The 18,066-nt window shown below is 41.3% G+C and overlaps 1 protein-coding gene across 1 annotated transcript in view; it reads right to left on the bottom strand.

Annotated features, from left to right (window-relative positions):
* Window positions 1-5,118: 5,118 nt before the first annotated feature.
* GRK7 (G protein-coupled receptor kinase 7) overlaps window positions 5,119-18,066 on the bottom strand; it is a 35,679-nt gene continuing 22,731 nt past the window's right edge. Inside the window, exons 3-4 of the mRNA XM_065876620.1 lie at window positions 15,305-15,579; window positions 5,119-6,135 (exon numbers count right to left, since the gene is read on the bottom strand). Coding sequence (XP_065732692.1) covers window positions 5,799-6,135; window positions 15,305-15,579 — 612 coding nt within the window. The 3' untranslated portion in view covers window positions 5,119-5,798. The remainder of the gene's footprint in view (window positions 6,136-15,304; window positions 15,580-18,066) is intronic.

Below are 18,066 nucleotides of genomic sequence, written 5' to 3'. Positions count from 1 at the left end.
GGTGTTATAGGCTGAATTGTGTCTCCCCAAATTCATGTGTTAAAGTCCTAACCCTCAGGTACCTCGGACTGTGACTGTATTTGCAGATAGGGTCTTTAAAGAGGTAATCAAGTTAAAATGAGGTCATTAGGGTGGGCCTTAATCCTATATGACTGTTGTCCTTATAAGGAGAAGAAATTAGGACACAGACCCACACAGAAGGAGAACCATGAGATAGAAGGTGGCCATCTAGAAATCAAGCAAGGACAGAGGCCTCATAAGAAACCAATCCCAATGACACATTGATCTCAGACTTCTAGCCTCCAGAACTGAGATAAACTTCGGTTGTATAAACCACCCAGCACTTTGTTATCATAGCCCTAACAAACTAATTCAGTGGGGAAGGGTTATTTGAACATCTATAGACAAGAATTAATTTACATCCCAATTAGTTATCTATAATTTATAGAGTTGTAAAATAGCTCTGTTTGAATCAGATAACCCAGCCAGTTTAATAATGAGACTTATTTACAACTACAATCAGTAAACTACAGCTTGTGGGTCAAATCCAGCTCCACCACCTGTTTTTATAAGTAAAGCTTTATTGGCACACAGACAGAGTTGGTCCTTTCCCTTGTCTGTGGCTGCTTTCCCACTACAAAGGCAGAGTTAAGTAGTTGTCATCTGCAAAAGTCTAAAATATTTACTATATGGTCTTTTTCAGAAAAAGTTTGTAGATCTTCCTCTAGAAAATGCATCATTTCCCACGGAAGCACAATTTCCTTACAGTTGGAATGTCCTTCAAGGTCATCCAGTCCAGGGGGTTCCAGATTTTGAAATCTCATGCATCAATAAAATTTCAAAAAAATACTTGAGGAATAGTCACTGGTCTTCAATTTTTACTTCTGTCGAATATCAACTACTTCATAAAAGAAGACATTTCAGCTATGTGATAAAATAAGATATTTTGAAGAGCGTAGTGCCTGAAAGACTCACTGCATTGTCCTTTCTTTTTTTTCTTTGAGGTTTGGTAAAAACTTTGCCACCAACTAGCCACAGTTCATGGTCTGGATTGTGGGACAACTAATCTGGCTCAACTGTAGACACCAACTGCTGGCTCTGTCCAGGGAGACTCTGCTGGCTCAGACCAGGAGTCCTGGACTTACTCCTGGTTACCAGGCTAGTTCATGTCTTTCGGCCAGGAAGGAGGTCCTCAGGGTCTGGTTATTGCCAGAGCCAGCCTGGGCACACACCCAGCTCCAATTATGACAGGGCCTGCCTTGCTTTAAAAAATATATTTTTTCTTTTCTTTTTTTTTTTTACATCTTTATTGGAGTATAATTGCTTTACAATGGTGTGTTAGTTTCTGCTTTATAACAAAGTGAATCAGTTATACATACACATATGTTCCTATATCTCTTCCCTCTTGCGTCTCCCTCCCTCCCACCCTTCCTATCCCACCCCTCTAGGTGGTCACAAAGCACCGAGCTGATCTCCCTGTGCTATGCGGCTGCTTCCCACTAGCTATCTACCTTACATTTGGTAGTGTATATATGTCCATGCCACTCTCTCGCTTTGTCATAGCTTCCCCTTCCTGCTCCCCATATCCTCAAGTCCATTCTCTGGTAGGTCTGTGTCTTTATTCCTGTCTTACTCCTAGGTTCTTCATGACATTTTAAAATATATATATATTTTTTCTTGATTTTTAAAAGAAAGATATGTGCAGTGCAGAAAACTTAGGAAAAAATGGAAAGATCAAAACTCATCTCTACCCAGAGAGATATAAAAGTTTAGTGATACACAGGGTGAACAAAAGTGCTTTCCAATCTAAAAAGTTTAAAGGGGCAAAACCCAGCATATCTCCCCGAAATGAGGCCTGGCACATGGCAGGCACCAATAGTTATTGAAAGAATAATTAAACCTAAACAACTGCAATTATTTTTCCCAGATGATCCAAGAAAATTCAGTCTTTTTACTTTTTTGATGATCAAAATGGCTAATATGGTAAATCTTCCAGGTTGGCCTCCTCACCACCAAAAAAATCTTGTATCTATTTTTTTTCTTCTTAAGGCTTATAACTGCCAAGAACAATCATTTAAGAAGCAAGTATTATATATTTTCACTATTTTCATCATGTTTTACTGTCCAAAAATTAACATCAAACTGCCCTAATGATAAACACAATATAATAATAATGATCTTTAAAAATCAATGTAGTATTCTCTCTGATTTCTTTTTCTTTCTTTCTTTGTTTTTTTGTTTTTTGGCAGCACCACACAACTTGTGGGATCATAGTTCCCCGACCAGGGATTGAACCCAGGCCACTGCAGTGCCCAGTGAAAGTGCACTGGGTGAAAGTGAAAGTGAAAGTGCACATCGGTTAGAGTCCTAATCACTGGACTTCCAGGGAATTCTCTCAATGACTTCAAATGAGCAATTCCTAAGAAGCAAAGTTTAAATTATTCAATTATTTCACATTCATGCCTGGTCACCTAAATGAGAAACATCTTGAATTTGATATTCAAAGTAAACAATTGAGAATACTTTTTAAACTCTTTGTGGCTTACAATCCTAAAATTGGGGACTTCCCTGGCGGTCCAGTGGTTAGGACTCTGTGCTTCCACTGCAGGGGCATAGGTTCAATCCCTGGTGGGGGAATTAAGATTTAGCATGCCTCGTGGTGTGGCCAAAAAAAGAAAAGAAGAAAAATTACAACTAAAATCAATCATTCATCACTGTTTCCTGTGAAAACATCATCCATACCTCCTGCTTTGCAAGGCACTTCTAAGCCCCTTCAAGCGGTTTATTAATTCCATCTACCCCTTTAAGAAACAAACATTTCAAACAATCCCTGACAAACCAGAAGAATAAAAATGACTTCTCCTTGGTTCTTCTTTGTCTGAATAGTTCACTCATATATGTCTGTGTTTCCCCTGATGTTTCATTTTGTTTATACGTAAAATTTTTCTCTAAAAACATAAGCTCATTTTAACTGTTTAAAAATAAGCAAGTATCATCCCTTTTCAAAAATCACTTCTTTTCTTTGATAAAACATCTGGTTGCATCTTATTTCAGTCTTGAATCCCACACACAATCTGAGCCAATCCCTTTGCACTGGCTTATTTCGCTCCATCTCTAACATTTAATCTCCATGCTGAGGTCTGTCCCTTACCTGCCCTGCCCCTGTGAGCCTCCTGTACTCTGACTTGGCCCAGGTGGATTCCCACCTGGCATATGATGGGCAGGAGATCTGGGATGGGCCCCCATGCCTCCACTTATTCCAATTAGATTTTTCTTTCATTGTGTGTAAAAAATTTCCTTCTCAACCACTCCCCAGGAACCAGCTCTCTTGCTTCTCTCACCTCCTCTGGAACTTTCAATGAAGGTTCAGGTCTTAATAGTTTGTCCTTGGACCAGGAATCATTCGACCTGCTGCTACTTACTGACCGTGATCTTCAATTTAGTATGCCCTTACTGTATGCAAGTCAAGCACTAGGTGCTTCCTATACATTATTTCTAGTCTTCACAACAACCCTGCAGAGCTGTGTGACCTTGGACCAGCTACAAAACATCTATGGGCATCAGTTTCCTCTTTTAAAATGTGAATAATAACACCCACAGGAGTCTGCATGCTCCACTACACCACAGGGCCTTTCTTAGATGGTTGTCTTATTTCTCTGCTGTGTCCCCAACATCACCCAGTGCAGGGCTCAATGTATAACTAGAGCTCAACACATACTTACTTACTTGGTGATTCTTTGAATATAGGTATCTTATTCAATTATTTTCCTGAGTTACTTCTAAAACATGAAACAGATTTGCATTTAAAGTTTATCAAAAGCAGTAGGCATTCACATGAAAGAACCAATGCAAGTAGAAGTCACTTTTTAAAATGTCTGATGTTTATAAAGCTAAATCCTGAGATCTACGCTTGGAATGCTCTAGTTAATTGAATTTCTGTTAATTGTTGATTAGTTTTTGTTAAACAGACTTAGAAATTTTATCAAATTTTAATCTACTTTCTTGCCTTAGGGAGAAGAATCTGCAGGACACAGCTGTATTCTGCTTTGGTGATTCAGGACTCTACAGTGTCTCTAGGGTAGGGTTTGGAGCTTCAAGGAGCTCACTGAGGATGGAGGATGAGCAGGTGAGTGGCAGGTGTTCTAACCCAGGACTCAACTGCATGGGGGTTTCTTCCTCCTTGTTCCAGATATGGTTGATGTTGTCTTGTAGTTGAGGATTACTGTTAGCTGGATTCCAGTTAACCAAAAAATTTTTGGCCAGTGTTTTTTTGTAATTCTTGGTACCTTTACTCAAGGGACAAAACTTTTAAAATAACTTCAGCCAGGTTTCTCACCTTTGGGCCAAGAGAGATTTCCTTGGGCACACATACATCTTAAAAAAAAAAATATATATACACACACACACACACACACACACACACACACACACACACACACACACATATATATATATATGGTCACCCCAGATGTATATTTGTGTCATATATATATTTTTTTTTGGGGGGGGGCTTAAAATTCTCACTTTGGCTGTGCTTTCGAGAAGTGCTAATTCTCCTATAAAGTGCTGGCTGGCAGCCACCTGAAATGAGGGCCACTGTTTGTTCAAATCAGTTTCTAAGCCCATATGTGTCCTTCAGGTCTTGAAATAGTCAAGAGATCTACTTCCCAAGATATGTGTGAAGAACTAAAGTGTCCAAGGGCAAGGAAATCTACAAGATGAATACGGATGATCTTCAGTTTCATTTAACTGCAATTGCCAAAGTTATGCATTTTTTTGGGTATTTGAAAAGTTGTGGTCAAAATGTAAGACTGAGGTTTTGAGCAACCAAAACAGGGACCCATATGCACTAACGTTTAAATCTGATGACTGTGGTTCCCAAACTGTTGCACACTGGAACCACCCGGGCAGATTTTGAAAATCTAGATGCCCAGGTTGTACTCCAGACCAATTAAAATCTGGGAGTGGGAGTCACATGTTAGTATTTTAAAAGATTTCTGGGTGATTCCAAAGTTCAGCAAAGTTTGGGAACTGATGGCATACGGAATTATACAGGTAAGCAATTTGTAGACTACTACCTAAAGAACTCAACTTACAGAATACTTTAATCCCCAGACCTCATGTGTATTTACGTTTAACGTGCTTCAACGTTGTAATGGTAGAATATTTCAGAAATATGAAAAAGAGACTCTATAAATTAAAAATGATTCTGTAATCAAATATTTCCAAAATAGTACAATCCACTCCTTTTTTTGCAGGGAGGGGGAAAATCAGAAATATTTATTTCCAGGTTCAAAATCCCTTTTATAAGTACAGAAGAAGGAGAAATACTGAAAGATGAAAGGATGAAAAGATATAAACAAAGAAAAACTAAAATGATTGTTTACTAAGAATTGCAAATGCTCGTTTTCTGAGCATACCACAAAGTTCCATTCTCTGTTCTTAGGACTTTGTGTAATTGTCAGGGACATGATGACAAAGGCTCATGCTTTTAGTTTAGCAAAATAAACCTGAGGGTTCCTTTTCAACCAGGTCTCAGTGAAAACTGAGACTGTACGCTTCTTTATGAAGGAAGAAAGAAAGAATAAAGAAAGGAAGTAAGTTAGGGGGGAAGGGAGGAAGGAAGGAAGGAGAGAAAATACGTCTTAGTGGTGAGCTCACCTAACCTTTGAACTGTTTTGTGGTTGAAACGCCCTTCCTGACTGATCAGTGCTCATTCAACAGATTTTCACGTATTAGGAACATTCGAGGATTATGTCAGCTGAGACTCCTGCTGCCCGTGTGGTAGAGAGAACAACTTATAATAGCAAACATATACCAGACTTAGACGAATTACCCTCCCCGCAACCTGCAGGCCTGTTGGGGTCATTCAATTCGGCAAACAGCCCTGTTTCTATAATCTCTTCCTGCCAAGCTATAGGGACAGCACCTGTTGCAAATCTTTGGAAGAACTGCGTATCTTTATCATCAAATTCGACTCCTCGAACCTCAGAGAAATCTTCAATTTCACCGATATCTTTGGCATAAACCACTGATGGGTCTGGCACAAATGGAGGCTCAACTAGGCCAGCTTCCAGGCGAGGAAAGTTGATGGTTTTGAAGAAATGGTGTTTCCTGGGATCATCAGACTTTTCTCTGTGAAGAAAGGAGATGGCCAGCCTGAGACACAGTAACAAACCCAAACAGGAACTGTTCTAGCAATTCAAAATATGTGGCCTTCTTTTCCTGGAATACATTTCATTTTAATTGCAGAGACAATATCACATAAAGAACAATTTAGAAAAATAACAACTTTCAAAACCAGCCACAGGGAATTCCCTGGTGGTCCAGTGGTTAGGACTCCATGCTTTCACTGCCAAGGGCCTGGATTCTATCCCTAGTTGGGGAACTAAGGTCCCACGAGCCACACATGGCCAAAAAAAAAAAATTTACCCCACACTTCTACTATATGCAGATAGTCGCATTTTCATTGTTTGTAGACCACCTTCACATTTAGATGTAATTTTTTTTTTTTTTTTTGCCATACGCGGGCCTCTCACCGTCGTGGCCCCTCTCGCTGCGGAGCACAGGCTCCGGACGCGCAGGCCCAGCGGCCATGGCTCACGGGCCCAGCCGCTCCGCGGCATGTGGGATCTTCCCGGACCGGGGCATGAACCCGTGTCCTCTGCATCGGCAGGCGGACTCCCAACCACTGCGCCACCAGGGAAGCCCCTAGATGTAATTTTTAAACAGCCAAGTAGTTGACGTGACTTTTGTTCTTGGTGTTTCATGGAAACACCAGCAAAATTCAGTGGGGTCAGAACCTGCTTGCCTGCAGCTTCCAAGGTGTGCTCACTGCCTCTTGCTCTGTCCTTCAGGGTTACGTAGAACAAGTGAAGCATGTCTCTTCTTACTTGACCGCCACTTACATTTTAAAAGACAGCAGTCAGATCTCCTCACTCTTCATATGACATGATTTCTAGGAGCCCCACCTACCTCCCTCAACTGCCACAGTAATCTTTAAAGACTTTTAAATAATCCATTAGCAATTTTTAGCAGCATAACTGAGCATACATTCGGTGCTCAAGACTACAGTTGTTTGTTATCAAACCCTCCTTCCCCATGCTAGAAATTATTCTAGTATTTGCCTTAGAATATGGGGGAAAAAATGTGTGTTTCCAGTTAGTTGTGTAACCTTTTATATTAGTTACCTATTGCTGTGTAACAGATTGCCCCAACATTTAGTGGCTAAAAACAACAAACATTTGGAACTTTCCTGGCGGTCCAGCGGTTAAGATTCTGTGCTCCCAGTGCAGGGGGCCCGGGTTTGATCCGTGGTCAGGGAACTAGATCCCACATGCTACAATTAAGAAAGAGTTCACGTGCTGCAACTAAGAGTCCTCATGCTGCAACTAAAGATCCTTCATGCAGCAATGAAGATCCTGTGTACTGTAGCTAAGACCCAGAGCAGCTAAATAAATGAATAAATAAATATTTTTTTAAAAGGCTTTATTTAAAAAAACAAAAACAAAAACATGTATTATTATCTCACAGTTTCTGTGGGGCAAGAATCTAGATTTGGGTTAACTGGGTGCCTCTGACTCAAGGTCGCTAGAGACATCACAGTAAAGCTGTTGGTCAAGGCTGTGGTCTCATCTGAAGGTTCGACTGGGGTGGGGGGTCAGGGTTGGGGTAATCTGCTTCCAGGCTCACTCATATGGTTATTGGAAAGCCTCCATCCCTCACCATGTGAGCCTCTTCACAGGGCTGCCTGATACCATTGTAACTGTCTTTCTTCAGGACAAATGGTCATAGCAAGAGAGAGATAGAGAGAGAGCTCAAGATGTAAGACACAGTATTTTTATAACTTAATCTTAGAAATGACATCTCATTACTTCTGCCATATTCTACTTGTTAGAAGCAAGTCAGTACATACAAGTAAGTCCAGCCCATCCTTAAGGGAAGGGGTTACTCAAGGGTGTGGATGGCAGGAGGTAGGGATCTTTGGGGATCATATTAGGGGTGGTCTACCATACACTCCTCTTGGTTCTTCTTGAGTCCAAGTTTTAAAGAAATAAAAAGAGGGCTGTTTTGTGGCATCAGGTTCAAACGACTTTTTTCTCTTTTTCATTTTTTTAAAAAGATTTACTATTTAATTTATTTATTTATGGCTGCATTGGGTCTTAGTTGCGGCATGCAGGATCTTCGCTGAGGCATACGGGATCTTTCATCATGGCGCACAGGCTTCTCTCTAGTTGTGGTGTGCAGGTTTTCTCTTCTCTAGTTGTGGCATGCAGGCTCCAGGGCGTGTGGGTTCTCTAGTTGAGGTGCACGAGCTCAGTAGTTGTGGCATGCGGGCTTAGTTGCCCCATGGCATGTAGGATCTTAGTTCCCTGACCAGGGATTGAACCCATGACCCCTGCATTGTAAGGCAGATTCTTTACAACTGGACCACCAGGGAAGTCCCCTCTTTTTCTTTTATATGAGTAGGTATGCTGGTCTGACTAAGAGATGTCTTCCTTTTGGAAGAAGTCAATTTCTGTCATAAATCAACCTTAATAAAGCGAATTACATGCATGGTCTTCCCTTTTTCATTTTTGTTCTAGTAATCAGAAAGCTTTTAGGAAAGGGATTAAGGGCTTCCCACATACATCCCCTTCAGAGACTCCCTACTGTGTTTGAGGATTACTGCAGCAGACTCTGTCCAATAAGATGACTAGAGTCTAAACCCAATAATCACGTTACTAATAACAGGTGGAAATGACCAACATTTATGCAGAGCTACTCTCGGCTAACACAACGTTATGCTCTTCACTTACTTTGTCACATTTAACCATCACAACAACCCTATCTGCCTTTTAACTGTATTTTAAACCTCTTTTAACCTCTTTATACTTGCTTTTGCATTTATAAATAGCTGTGTATCTCAGAAAGCCAGCAAATATAGGTGAATTTTTCAAAGGAAAAATTGTAGTCAAATATTATTATGGAAAAGAGAAACTCAGTCGAAGGTTTCTGATGTCCAGCAATTCCCCAGTTCTTGTTTTGTGATTCAAGCCTAGCTCCATCCAGAAAGGCCCATCCAGGACTCCTTGGACTTTTCCCATTATGACCCCACTGAAAAGAGAGGTATGGAAAACTGTATCATAAGATACTATAAGGTAACTCTGTTCTCCCCAAAGCCACTGAGTCTCCATGAATTGAAAGAAAGGGAAATGCAGGCTTGCCACCTATTAGAACCTACTGATCAGACTTCCCTGGTGGCACAGTGGTTAAGAATCGGCCTGTCAAAGCAGGCGACACGGGTTCGATCCTTGGTCCAGGAAGATCCCACATGCCACGGAGCAACTAATCCTGTGGCCACAACTACTGAGCCCGCACGCTGCAGCTACTGAAGCCCATGCGCCTAGAGCCCATGCTCCCCAACAAGAGAGGCCACCGCAATGAGAAGCCCGCGCACCGCAATGAAGAGTAGCCCCTGCTTGCCACAACTAGAGAAAGCCCACGCACAGCAACGAAGACCCAATGCAGCCAAAAAAAAAAAGAACCTACTGACCAATGTCTGTGTGGTTTACATCCTGTAGAGTAAGAGCCTTGAGGGAGGGTTACTAAGATGAATTGAAACTTCAAGGATGGATTTTTTTAAAAGTCAGATCTACTGAGGTATAATTTACACAGCAACCTTTTAAAGTATCAGAAAGATCTGAGGAATGGGGGTTGGTACCAGATTTTAAATGTGTTAGAACAAGGATAGAGGTAAAATTCCACCCAAGTAGATCAGGAATGAACCTCAGGCCTGTGTGTCTCAAAGAGAACAGAGGAGTTAGAATGGGACCAGGTGCCATGAGGAAGAAGCTTGTACCATCTTGATGGCCGCTGGCAGGTATGAACACACTGTACCAGAGGTCAAGAGGGCACCTTTAAAGTCACTCTGAGCAGATTTAACTTGGATAAAGGAGAGTGCCCATGGGCTTGGTGACCGTGGGGAACTTGCCATACCAGTCCTCACATCAAGATGCACGATTTTCTTATCTAGGAAATAGCCTCACAGATGTAGAGAACAGACTTGCAGTTGCCAAGGGGCAGGGGTGGATTGGGAGTTTGGGATTAGCAGATGTAAACTATTATACACAGGATGGATAAACAACAAGGTCCTGCTGTATAGCACAGGGAACTATATTCAACATCCTGTAATAAACTATAATGGAAAAGAATATGAAAAAAAGAGTATATATATGTATAACTGAATCACTTTGCTGTACAGCAGAAATTAACACAACGTTGTAAATCAACTCTACTTCAATAGAATAAACTTTTTAAAAAATGCGCACCGTTCTTAACTAACATCTCAACCAGGCCCGGATGGCCTTGGCGTGTCCATTAGGGATGGCCAACTGCAGCCTTTTTGCAACTAGTCACAGAAGACTGGGGAAAAACGGGCCACATTGAGGTTTTCTTTATGTTCTGTCACATCCCCAACTAGATGCCCCTGGAGGGCAGGGCCCATGCCTTATGCCCCTTTCCAATAAATATCTGTGGGTGCTGATGCTAACAACAAAAGACTAGGCTCTCCAACTTCTGCTCCTTTCCCTCTGCGTCCAGGCTACGGGAAAGCTGATCACTTGGCTATTTTGCACTAGCCATGCTTACCTCAGTTGTGTAATTAGAGTGAAGCTTATTTGACTCCTGAACCTTTCCCTGGCAGATTTGTTCAGGGCTCTTTTTTTTTTTTTTTTTTTTTGCGGTACGCGAGCCTCTCACTGTTGTGGCCTCTCCCGTTGCGGAGCACAGGCTCCGGACGCGCAGGCTCAACGGCCATGGCTCACGGGCCCAGCCGCTCCGCGGCATGTGGGATCTTCCCGGACCGGAGCACGAACCCGCGTCCCCTGCATCGGCAGGCGGACCCTCAACCACTGCGCCACCAGGGAAGCCCTGTTCAGGGCTCTTTTGGCCCATCATCATGCAGTGCCCTTGGGCAAATAGGGGAGACTATGGAGGGTGGCAGCACCTTTTGTAAGGGCCAAATCAGCAGCTGCAGGGAGACTTCTCCTGCTTATTGAATATATTTCAGAGCATTGACAGGGGCTATTGTGTTACCAAACCCCACACAGAGATTACAATGGATTTTCTAATAACAGTCAATGAAGGAAAGATACCAGCTGCCCATACATGAGGACCACGCTGTGGGGTTTGGTCTGCCAAGAACAGTGGCTATTGGCCTGAGAAGCACTTAAGTCAGAGACTTGCATGGTTATTTGCCCTTACTTGGCTGCACTGTCTTATCAGAATAAATCCTGCAAAATACTTAAGTCTTCACCTTTCATTTTATTGGAACACACCATAGTTGACCCTATCTGGAGTCCCTGTGAGATGATCAGAAAAGCTTTTGGCTTCTCTGCAAAATTAATTCACAGACCCATAAAGGCAAAAGAGGAGATTCCCTTCAGTGATGTCTAAGGAAGGAGAAGGGGTTTATTTTCTTCCTTTCAAATGCTCGTGAATGCAACAGGGAGGGGGCACTTGACCTCTCCGCTGTGTAACACATTGTCTAGGTATTTGCTCGGCTTTGGAGGATGCCCACGAAAGTAATCAAACATTATCTCATTTGAATGAATGTTTAAAAAATACAAAGAGTTGAAATGAAAACGTTGGAAGGTTTTCTCTTTCACTGAACAGCTGGTTTTTATATGCTTTCTCTCTAATGTTGTAAACAGTTTTTATACAAAACAGTCACAACAACAAATGCTTTTTAAAAAGGTTTTGCTTGACAGAGCAGCTTCAGGCCATGATCCAGTGCTTTAAGGTGGTGTTTTCCCGAAGAAGTTAGTCAATGTTTCATTTTACAGATTCAAAGTGTGCTTATAGACTGCCTGGAGGGGTGGGATAGGGAGGGTGGGAGGGAGGGAGATGCAATAGGGAAGAGATATGGGAACATATGTATATGTATAACTGATTCACTTTGTTATAAAGCAGAAACTAACACACCATTGTAAAGCAATTATACTCCAATAAAGATGTAAAAAAAACAAAAACAAAGTGTGCTTATAAAGTACTGAGATAGATTTTTATTCAAAGACACCAAGTGGGTTGTGTTCCTTTCAGGGAAGTCATCTAAAGAAACTGTTCACTTCTTTCCCTGCCTTGGCCACTGTTGGTACATTCTCTGATTCCCCCCGCATGGGCTTGAGAGCCAAGATGGTAGAGATGGTCTGTGTTCACCATATCCAGCTCTCCTCTCCTTTCTGGACAGACAGAAAGCAGGACTAGTCAGCTCCCTTGCCCTAAGGCAGGGCCCGAGGACTCCTTCTGTCCAACAGAAGTGTATCTGAAATGACCTGTAAAGTGGGTCTGAGGCAGGACAAAGCTCCCCAGGTTCTCTGCATTCTCTCTTGTTGCCATAGCAACCGAAACCACCAGTTCCAGTGGGGCTGAAAGGTGGAAGCAGCCTGAAGCTCTGAGTCACCATTCAGAAGGGAGATACCTGGAGAATCCCTGGACCCATAAAGGACTTCATATGAATGAGAAATAATCCTTTAGTTTTAAGCCGCTGAGACTTTGGGATTTGCTTGTTATCACAACGTGGCCTATTTTGACCACACTAATACAACAATGTTGGAATCTACACAGGAAAATCACTTCCACATTTTACTTTCACATCAGTGAAGAGTTCCATCTCATTTCAAAATACTCATTTGTTAGTTTTGCTACCTTTGAAATGCTTTGAAAGTCATTACAAATGAATTTTGTTTCGCTATTTTAAAAAATCTGATCAAAAATAACAAGCTTGCCTCCATACGTAAACATTGTGAGCTAAGGTAGCCCTGTTCTAGAGCTTCCACTGACAACTACTCAGAAGATTTAGAGTAATTTGCCTCTCTAAGTTTTGGTGTAATATTAAAAATCAGTCATATTACTTTATGGTTGTAACTTTCTTTTTGTATGTATTTTTAGATTTTGAAAATTCAGTCCAAGTAATTTAAGACACACGAGCTCGTAGTTTAGTCAAAATATTATCTGATATCACCCTTGGAACTAATTAATAATAATTGCTATCACATTGAATGATTCCTAAGCTATGTTATATCTAACTTTGCAAGCATTATGTCTAAACCTCAAAATATCCCACTGAATTAGTTAGGGTTCCTTAGAGAAACAGAACCAAAAGGGCGCTGAACTGTCCAAAATGCACAACAGTGGCATAAAAATTATTTTGAGCTGAAGTTATTTGAGAGTCAACAGATGCAGGTTTTGAACTCCCCTTTGTCCGCCTTTAAGATAAGCAGAGTCTTGGAAAAAAACTCAACTCATAAATCTTCTCTCCGGGAATTTCAGGAGTTTTGGAACCAGGAAAGATTGACTCTTATCACCAGTGACAGAACTCAGCACCACACCTAAATAGACATTGCCACAAAGCTATCATATCTCCCATCTATTCTTCTAAGGGCCATTTATCTTTCCTAAAAGTCAACTGTTCTCCCATAAGTACCCTTACCCCACTATTTCAAAGAAGTCATTTGTTTTCCTGTAAGTGACCTTCTCCCCATCCCCCTCCCCTATTAAATGGAATATAAACCCTCAATTCTAACTGCCACCTAGTAACATTTTTTTTTTTTGCAGTACGTGGGCCTCTCACTGCCATGGCCTCTCCCATTGCGGAGCACAGGCTCCGGACCCTCAGGCTCAGTGGCCCTAGCTCATGGGCCTAGCCGCTCCATGGCATGTGGGATCTTCCCGGACCGGGGCACAAACCTGTGTCTCCTGCATCGGCAGGCGGACTCTCAACCACTGCGCCACCAGGGAAGCCCCCTAGTTACACTTTTTTGTGAACTCTTGTGTATGTACATAAATAAAAATCTGTCTTTTCTCTTGCTAATCATCTTTTGGCAGTTTAATTTTTAGGCTTCCATTCCTAAACCTAAGAGGGTAGAAGAAAAGTTCTTTCCTCTCCCCCCAGTACATGTGTATGTATGAGAGAGAGCGAGAGCGAGAGCGAGAGCGAGAGCGAGAGCGAGAGAGAGAGAGAGAGAGAGAGAGAGAGAGAGAGAGAGAGTTTATTTTAAGGAACTGGCTCAGGCAACTGTGGAGGTTTGGCAAGTTCAAATTCTGCAAGGTAGGCTGTGTGGCTGGAGACTCGGGGAAGAGTCACAGTTCAAGTTCAAAGGTGGTTTGCTGGCAGAATTCCTTCTTCTCCCAGGGAGGTCAGTCCTTTTCTATTAAGGCCTTCAACAAATCGCATGAGGCTCATCCACATAATGAAGAATAACCTGCTTTACTCAAAACCTACTCATTTATGTGTTAATCTTACCTAAAAAATACCTGCACAGAAACATCTAGAATAGTATTTGATCAAATATCTGAGTACTGTGGCCTAGTCAAGTTAAGACATAAAATTAACAATCACACCCACAAAAAAACCCCATTTTATATATGAGGATATTGAGACTCCAAGAAAGTAATTCAGTTGCTTGGGGTAAAATGATCAGTATGTAGCCAAGCTGGGTTGTGAGTCTATGTCTGTGACTTGAAAACCCTTGGTTTTCTCCTTACATAACACAGTTACTCACTGCCATAGATCAGGTTTTCTTATTTTTTTCTTCTAAAATATCTTGATCTTATTATTTCTTTGTAGGCAATAAAACTTGACTTTCCTCAAAACTAATTTCAACTGTACTTAACATAGCTGGCAACATCATATGTACTTAATAAATATTTGTTGACTGATTAATGATATTTTACAGAGATGTTTAAAGGGGCAGAAACTTTCACTTTAAAATACATCTTGGAGGACTTCCCTGGTAGCGCAGTGGTTAAGAATCCACCTGCCAATGCAGGGGACACGGGTTCAAGCCCTGGTCTGGGAAGATCCCACATGCTGCGGAGCAACTAAGCCCATGTGCCACAACTACTGAGCCTGCGTGCCACAACTACTGAAGCCCGTGTGCCTAGAGCCCATGCTCGGCAACAGGAGAAGCCACCGCAATACGAAGCCAGTGCACGGCAACGAAGAGTAGCCCCCGCTCGTTGCAACTAGAGAAAACCTGCGTGCAGCAACGAAGACCCAGCACAGCCAAAAATAAATAAATAAATAAAATAAAATTTAAAAACTGCAGTATTTATTTTTAAAAAAATACGTCTTGGAGATTGTTCCATATCAAATGTTCATAGTGTTTGAAAGTGTTGAAAATACTTAACCACATAATATACAAATAATAACAGGAAAATACTACTACTACTTAATCCCAAGCCTTTGTCATTAATCCAAAGTATTCTCCAAATCCCTGTGGAAATGCTGACATCACTAATCATGTCTTTATATGATAGTTACCTGCTTCCTAAGCGTTGCTCTGGTGTCTTAGCCAAGAAGAGTCTGCAAATGTCTTTTGCTTCCTCTGTGAAGTTATCGTGTTGGAATCTGACTTCCTCCTTCAGTGTTCTTTGCTTTAAATCCTCTTTACTGACTTTTTCCTTGTAATCTTTGAATGGTGTTCGTCCAGCAACCATTTCATAAATACTGCATCCCATTGCAAACCAGTCCACAGGATAGGAATAACTCGCTTTTTCCATTAGGATTTCAGGAGCCATATAACCATTGGTTCCAGCCTGTAATGCCCCAAACAAAAACAAAACAAAACAAAAACACTAATATGAGTTGAACAGACACTGCTGACAGCCTACTCAACACCCTTTATCCTTTTCTTTCCTTGTTGAGGGAACCCTAATTTACTTGGAGTGGCCATGTGTCTAACCTATTCTATTCCCTGCTTTCCCAGCAGCCTCTGGTGCAGTCAGGGCAGGCCATGCAATCCATTCTGGCCAATGAGACATAAAGAGGATTTGGTTGGAGTGCATTATGAAAGAGAGAGATACGGCTGATCTTGAAGTGGGAAAATCACCTAGACTCTCCTAGTCCCCTCACCTCATCTTTAAGGTAAAAAATTCACGCGGCTGTCTCTAAGATCCCCTAAGTCCTGCTTCTGCTTTTTATTCACAGATAATAGAAAATTAGACGCGTGATTTTTTTTAAGTGGAGTTCTTTATTGTTAATATTGGACGTTCACATAATATTATCTGGTCTATGATTTTTTTTACTCTATTTGCTATGCAATGATACTAATATATCAGCCATCTTTGCCTGTTTGTCTCTGCACTGAAAATTTAATACAGAAATTTTAATCCATAAAATTCCACACATGAAACTTCATTTAACATGCAAGACTACATATTGTAGGCACACTTCTACCGACAATATATACCAAATGACCATTGGGTTAATGTGTGTATATATATATTTTTAAATATACGTAGCATACAATTTACCATCTTACCATTTTAAGTGTTTAAAGAGTTTTAAGTACATTTATGTTGTGCAATGAATCTCCAGAACTCTTCAATCTTTAAAAGCTGAAACTCTATACTCATTAAACAATTCCCCATTGGGCTTCCCTGGTGGTGCAGTGGTTAAGAATCTGCCTGCCAATGTAGGGGACACAGGTTCGAGCCCTGGTCCGGGAAGATCCCATATGCTGTGGAGCAACTAAGCCCGTGCACCACGACTACTGAGCCTGCGCTCTACAGCCCATGAACCACAACTACTGAGCCCACGTGCCACAACTACTGAAGCCCGCATGCCTAGAGCCTGTGCTCTGCAACAAGAGAAGCCACCTCAATGAGAAGCCTGAGCACTGCAACAAAGAGTAGCCCCTGCTCGCCGCAACTAGAGAAAGCCCACGTGAAGCAACGAAGACCCAACACAGCCAAAGAAAACAAAGCAAAACAAAAAAAAAAAACCCAAAAAACAATTCCCCATTACCCCAACTGCCCAGGCCCTGGCAACCGCCATTCTACTTTCTGTCTCTATGAATCTGACAATTCTAGGTACCTCATATAAGTGGAATCACGCAGCATCTGTCTCTTTGTAACTGAGTATAATTTCATACGTTCATTCATTCAACAAATATTTAATGAATACCTGCAACATACCTTGTAATTATAAAGTATGTATTTACATTATAATATGTTTTCATAAAAACTAAGCTGCTTTTGATTAAAGTATAATGTATAACCTTTGCAGCACTTAAAAATGCAAAGAACACCCTAAAACGACAATAAGCTTCTATTAATATTTACATAAAAATGAGAACATAAATTATTGGCAGAGTTGTGAGAAACAGATGTGCTCTGTAATTTGACTCCGATTTTTAGGAGAGCAGTAAGACACAGAGCATAGACAATGAGATGTATCAACTGTTCCTGTTCTTCAACCAGGTCACTTGACTTTGGAGCAAGTAGCTCAAAGAATTGATTCAGAAGAAAGGGAAAGGGATCTACATCGCCATGTTCATAGCGTCATTATTCTTAACGGTTGCAAGCTGGAAACACCCAATGCCTTTCAATAAAGACAACAGACCAGGAGACTTCCCTGGCAGTCCAGTGGTTAAGACTCTGTACTCCCACTGTAGGGGCATGCCCACGTGCCCGCCATGCGACCAAAAAAAAAAAAAATAGACTAGAGTCTAGTGTTAATACCAAGAAGTGCATATATGTAATGGGTTACTGATTATAAATGTGAATTCAGTACATCAAAAAAGGTTGGAAAGTATTTTTAGTTGTTTACTGGGTGATTATTTTTCTGTCTAGTTGCTTAAATATATGTTTTTAATGTACACAATATATGTAATACCTTAGGAACATTAAATTTCACGGATGATTTTTACATGGATAACAACAATGAAAAACATAAATGACCTAAGCACTAATGAGGAGTAATTGGCTTGAGCAAGAAAATTGTGGAAGTGACCTTGGTCTGACAGGCTGGGCATGAGTCAGCATGGCACTGCTGTTTTCGTAGGAGTGTGTATGTAATTTGGGTGACCATATGTTCCGGTTGCCCTGGGACAACAGTTTACATCTGTTGTCCTGGCATCTTGTCCAGAGTTACGTCTGCCAAAACAAAAGGGTGCTGTAGGCTCCTCTGAGGCCCAGGATACAGTCTTACTCATCTTTGTATCAAACTGGGTGTTTACCCCCGAGCCTCCCTTGCTGCACGCCCAACAAAATGTTTCTTACGTAAACAATAGTGAAGATGGT

This window comes from Phocoena phocoena, chromosome 4, assembly GCF_963924675.1.
Source record: "Phocoena phocoena chromosome 4, mPhoPho1.1, whole genome shotgun sequence".
NCBI classification, from domain to species: Eukaryota; Metazoa; Chordata; class Mammalia; order Artiodactyla; family Phocoenidae; genus Phocoena; species Phocoena phocoena.
This window is presented reverse-complemented; position numbering and strand designations above follow the sequence as displayed.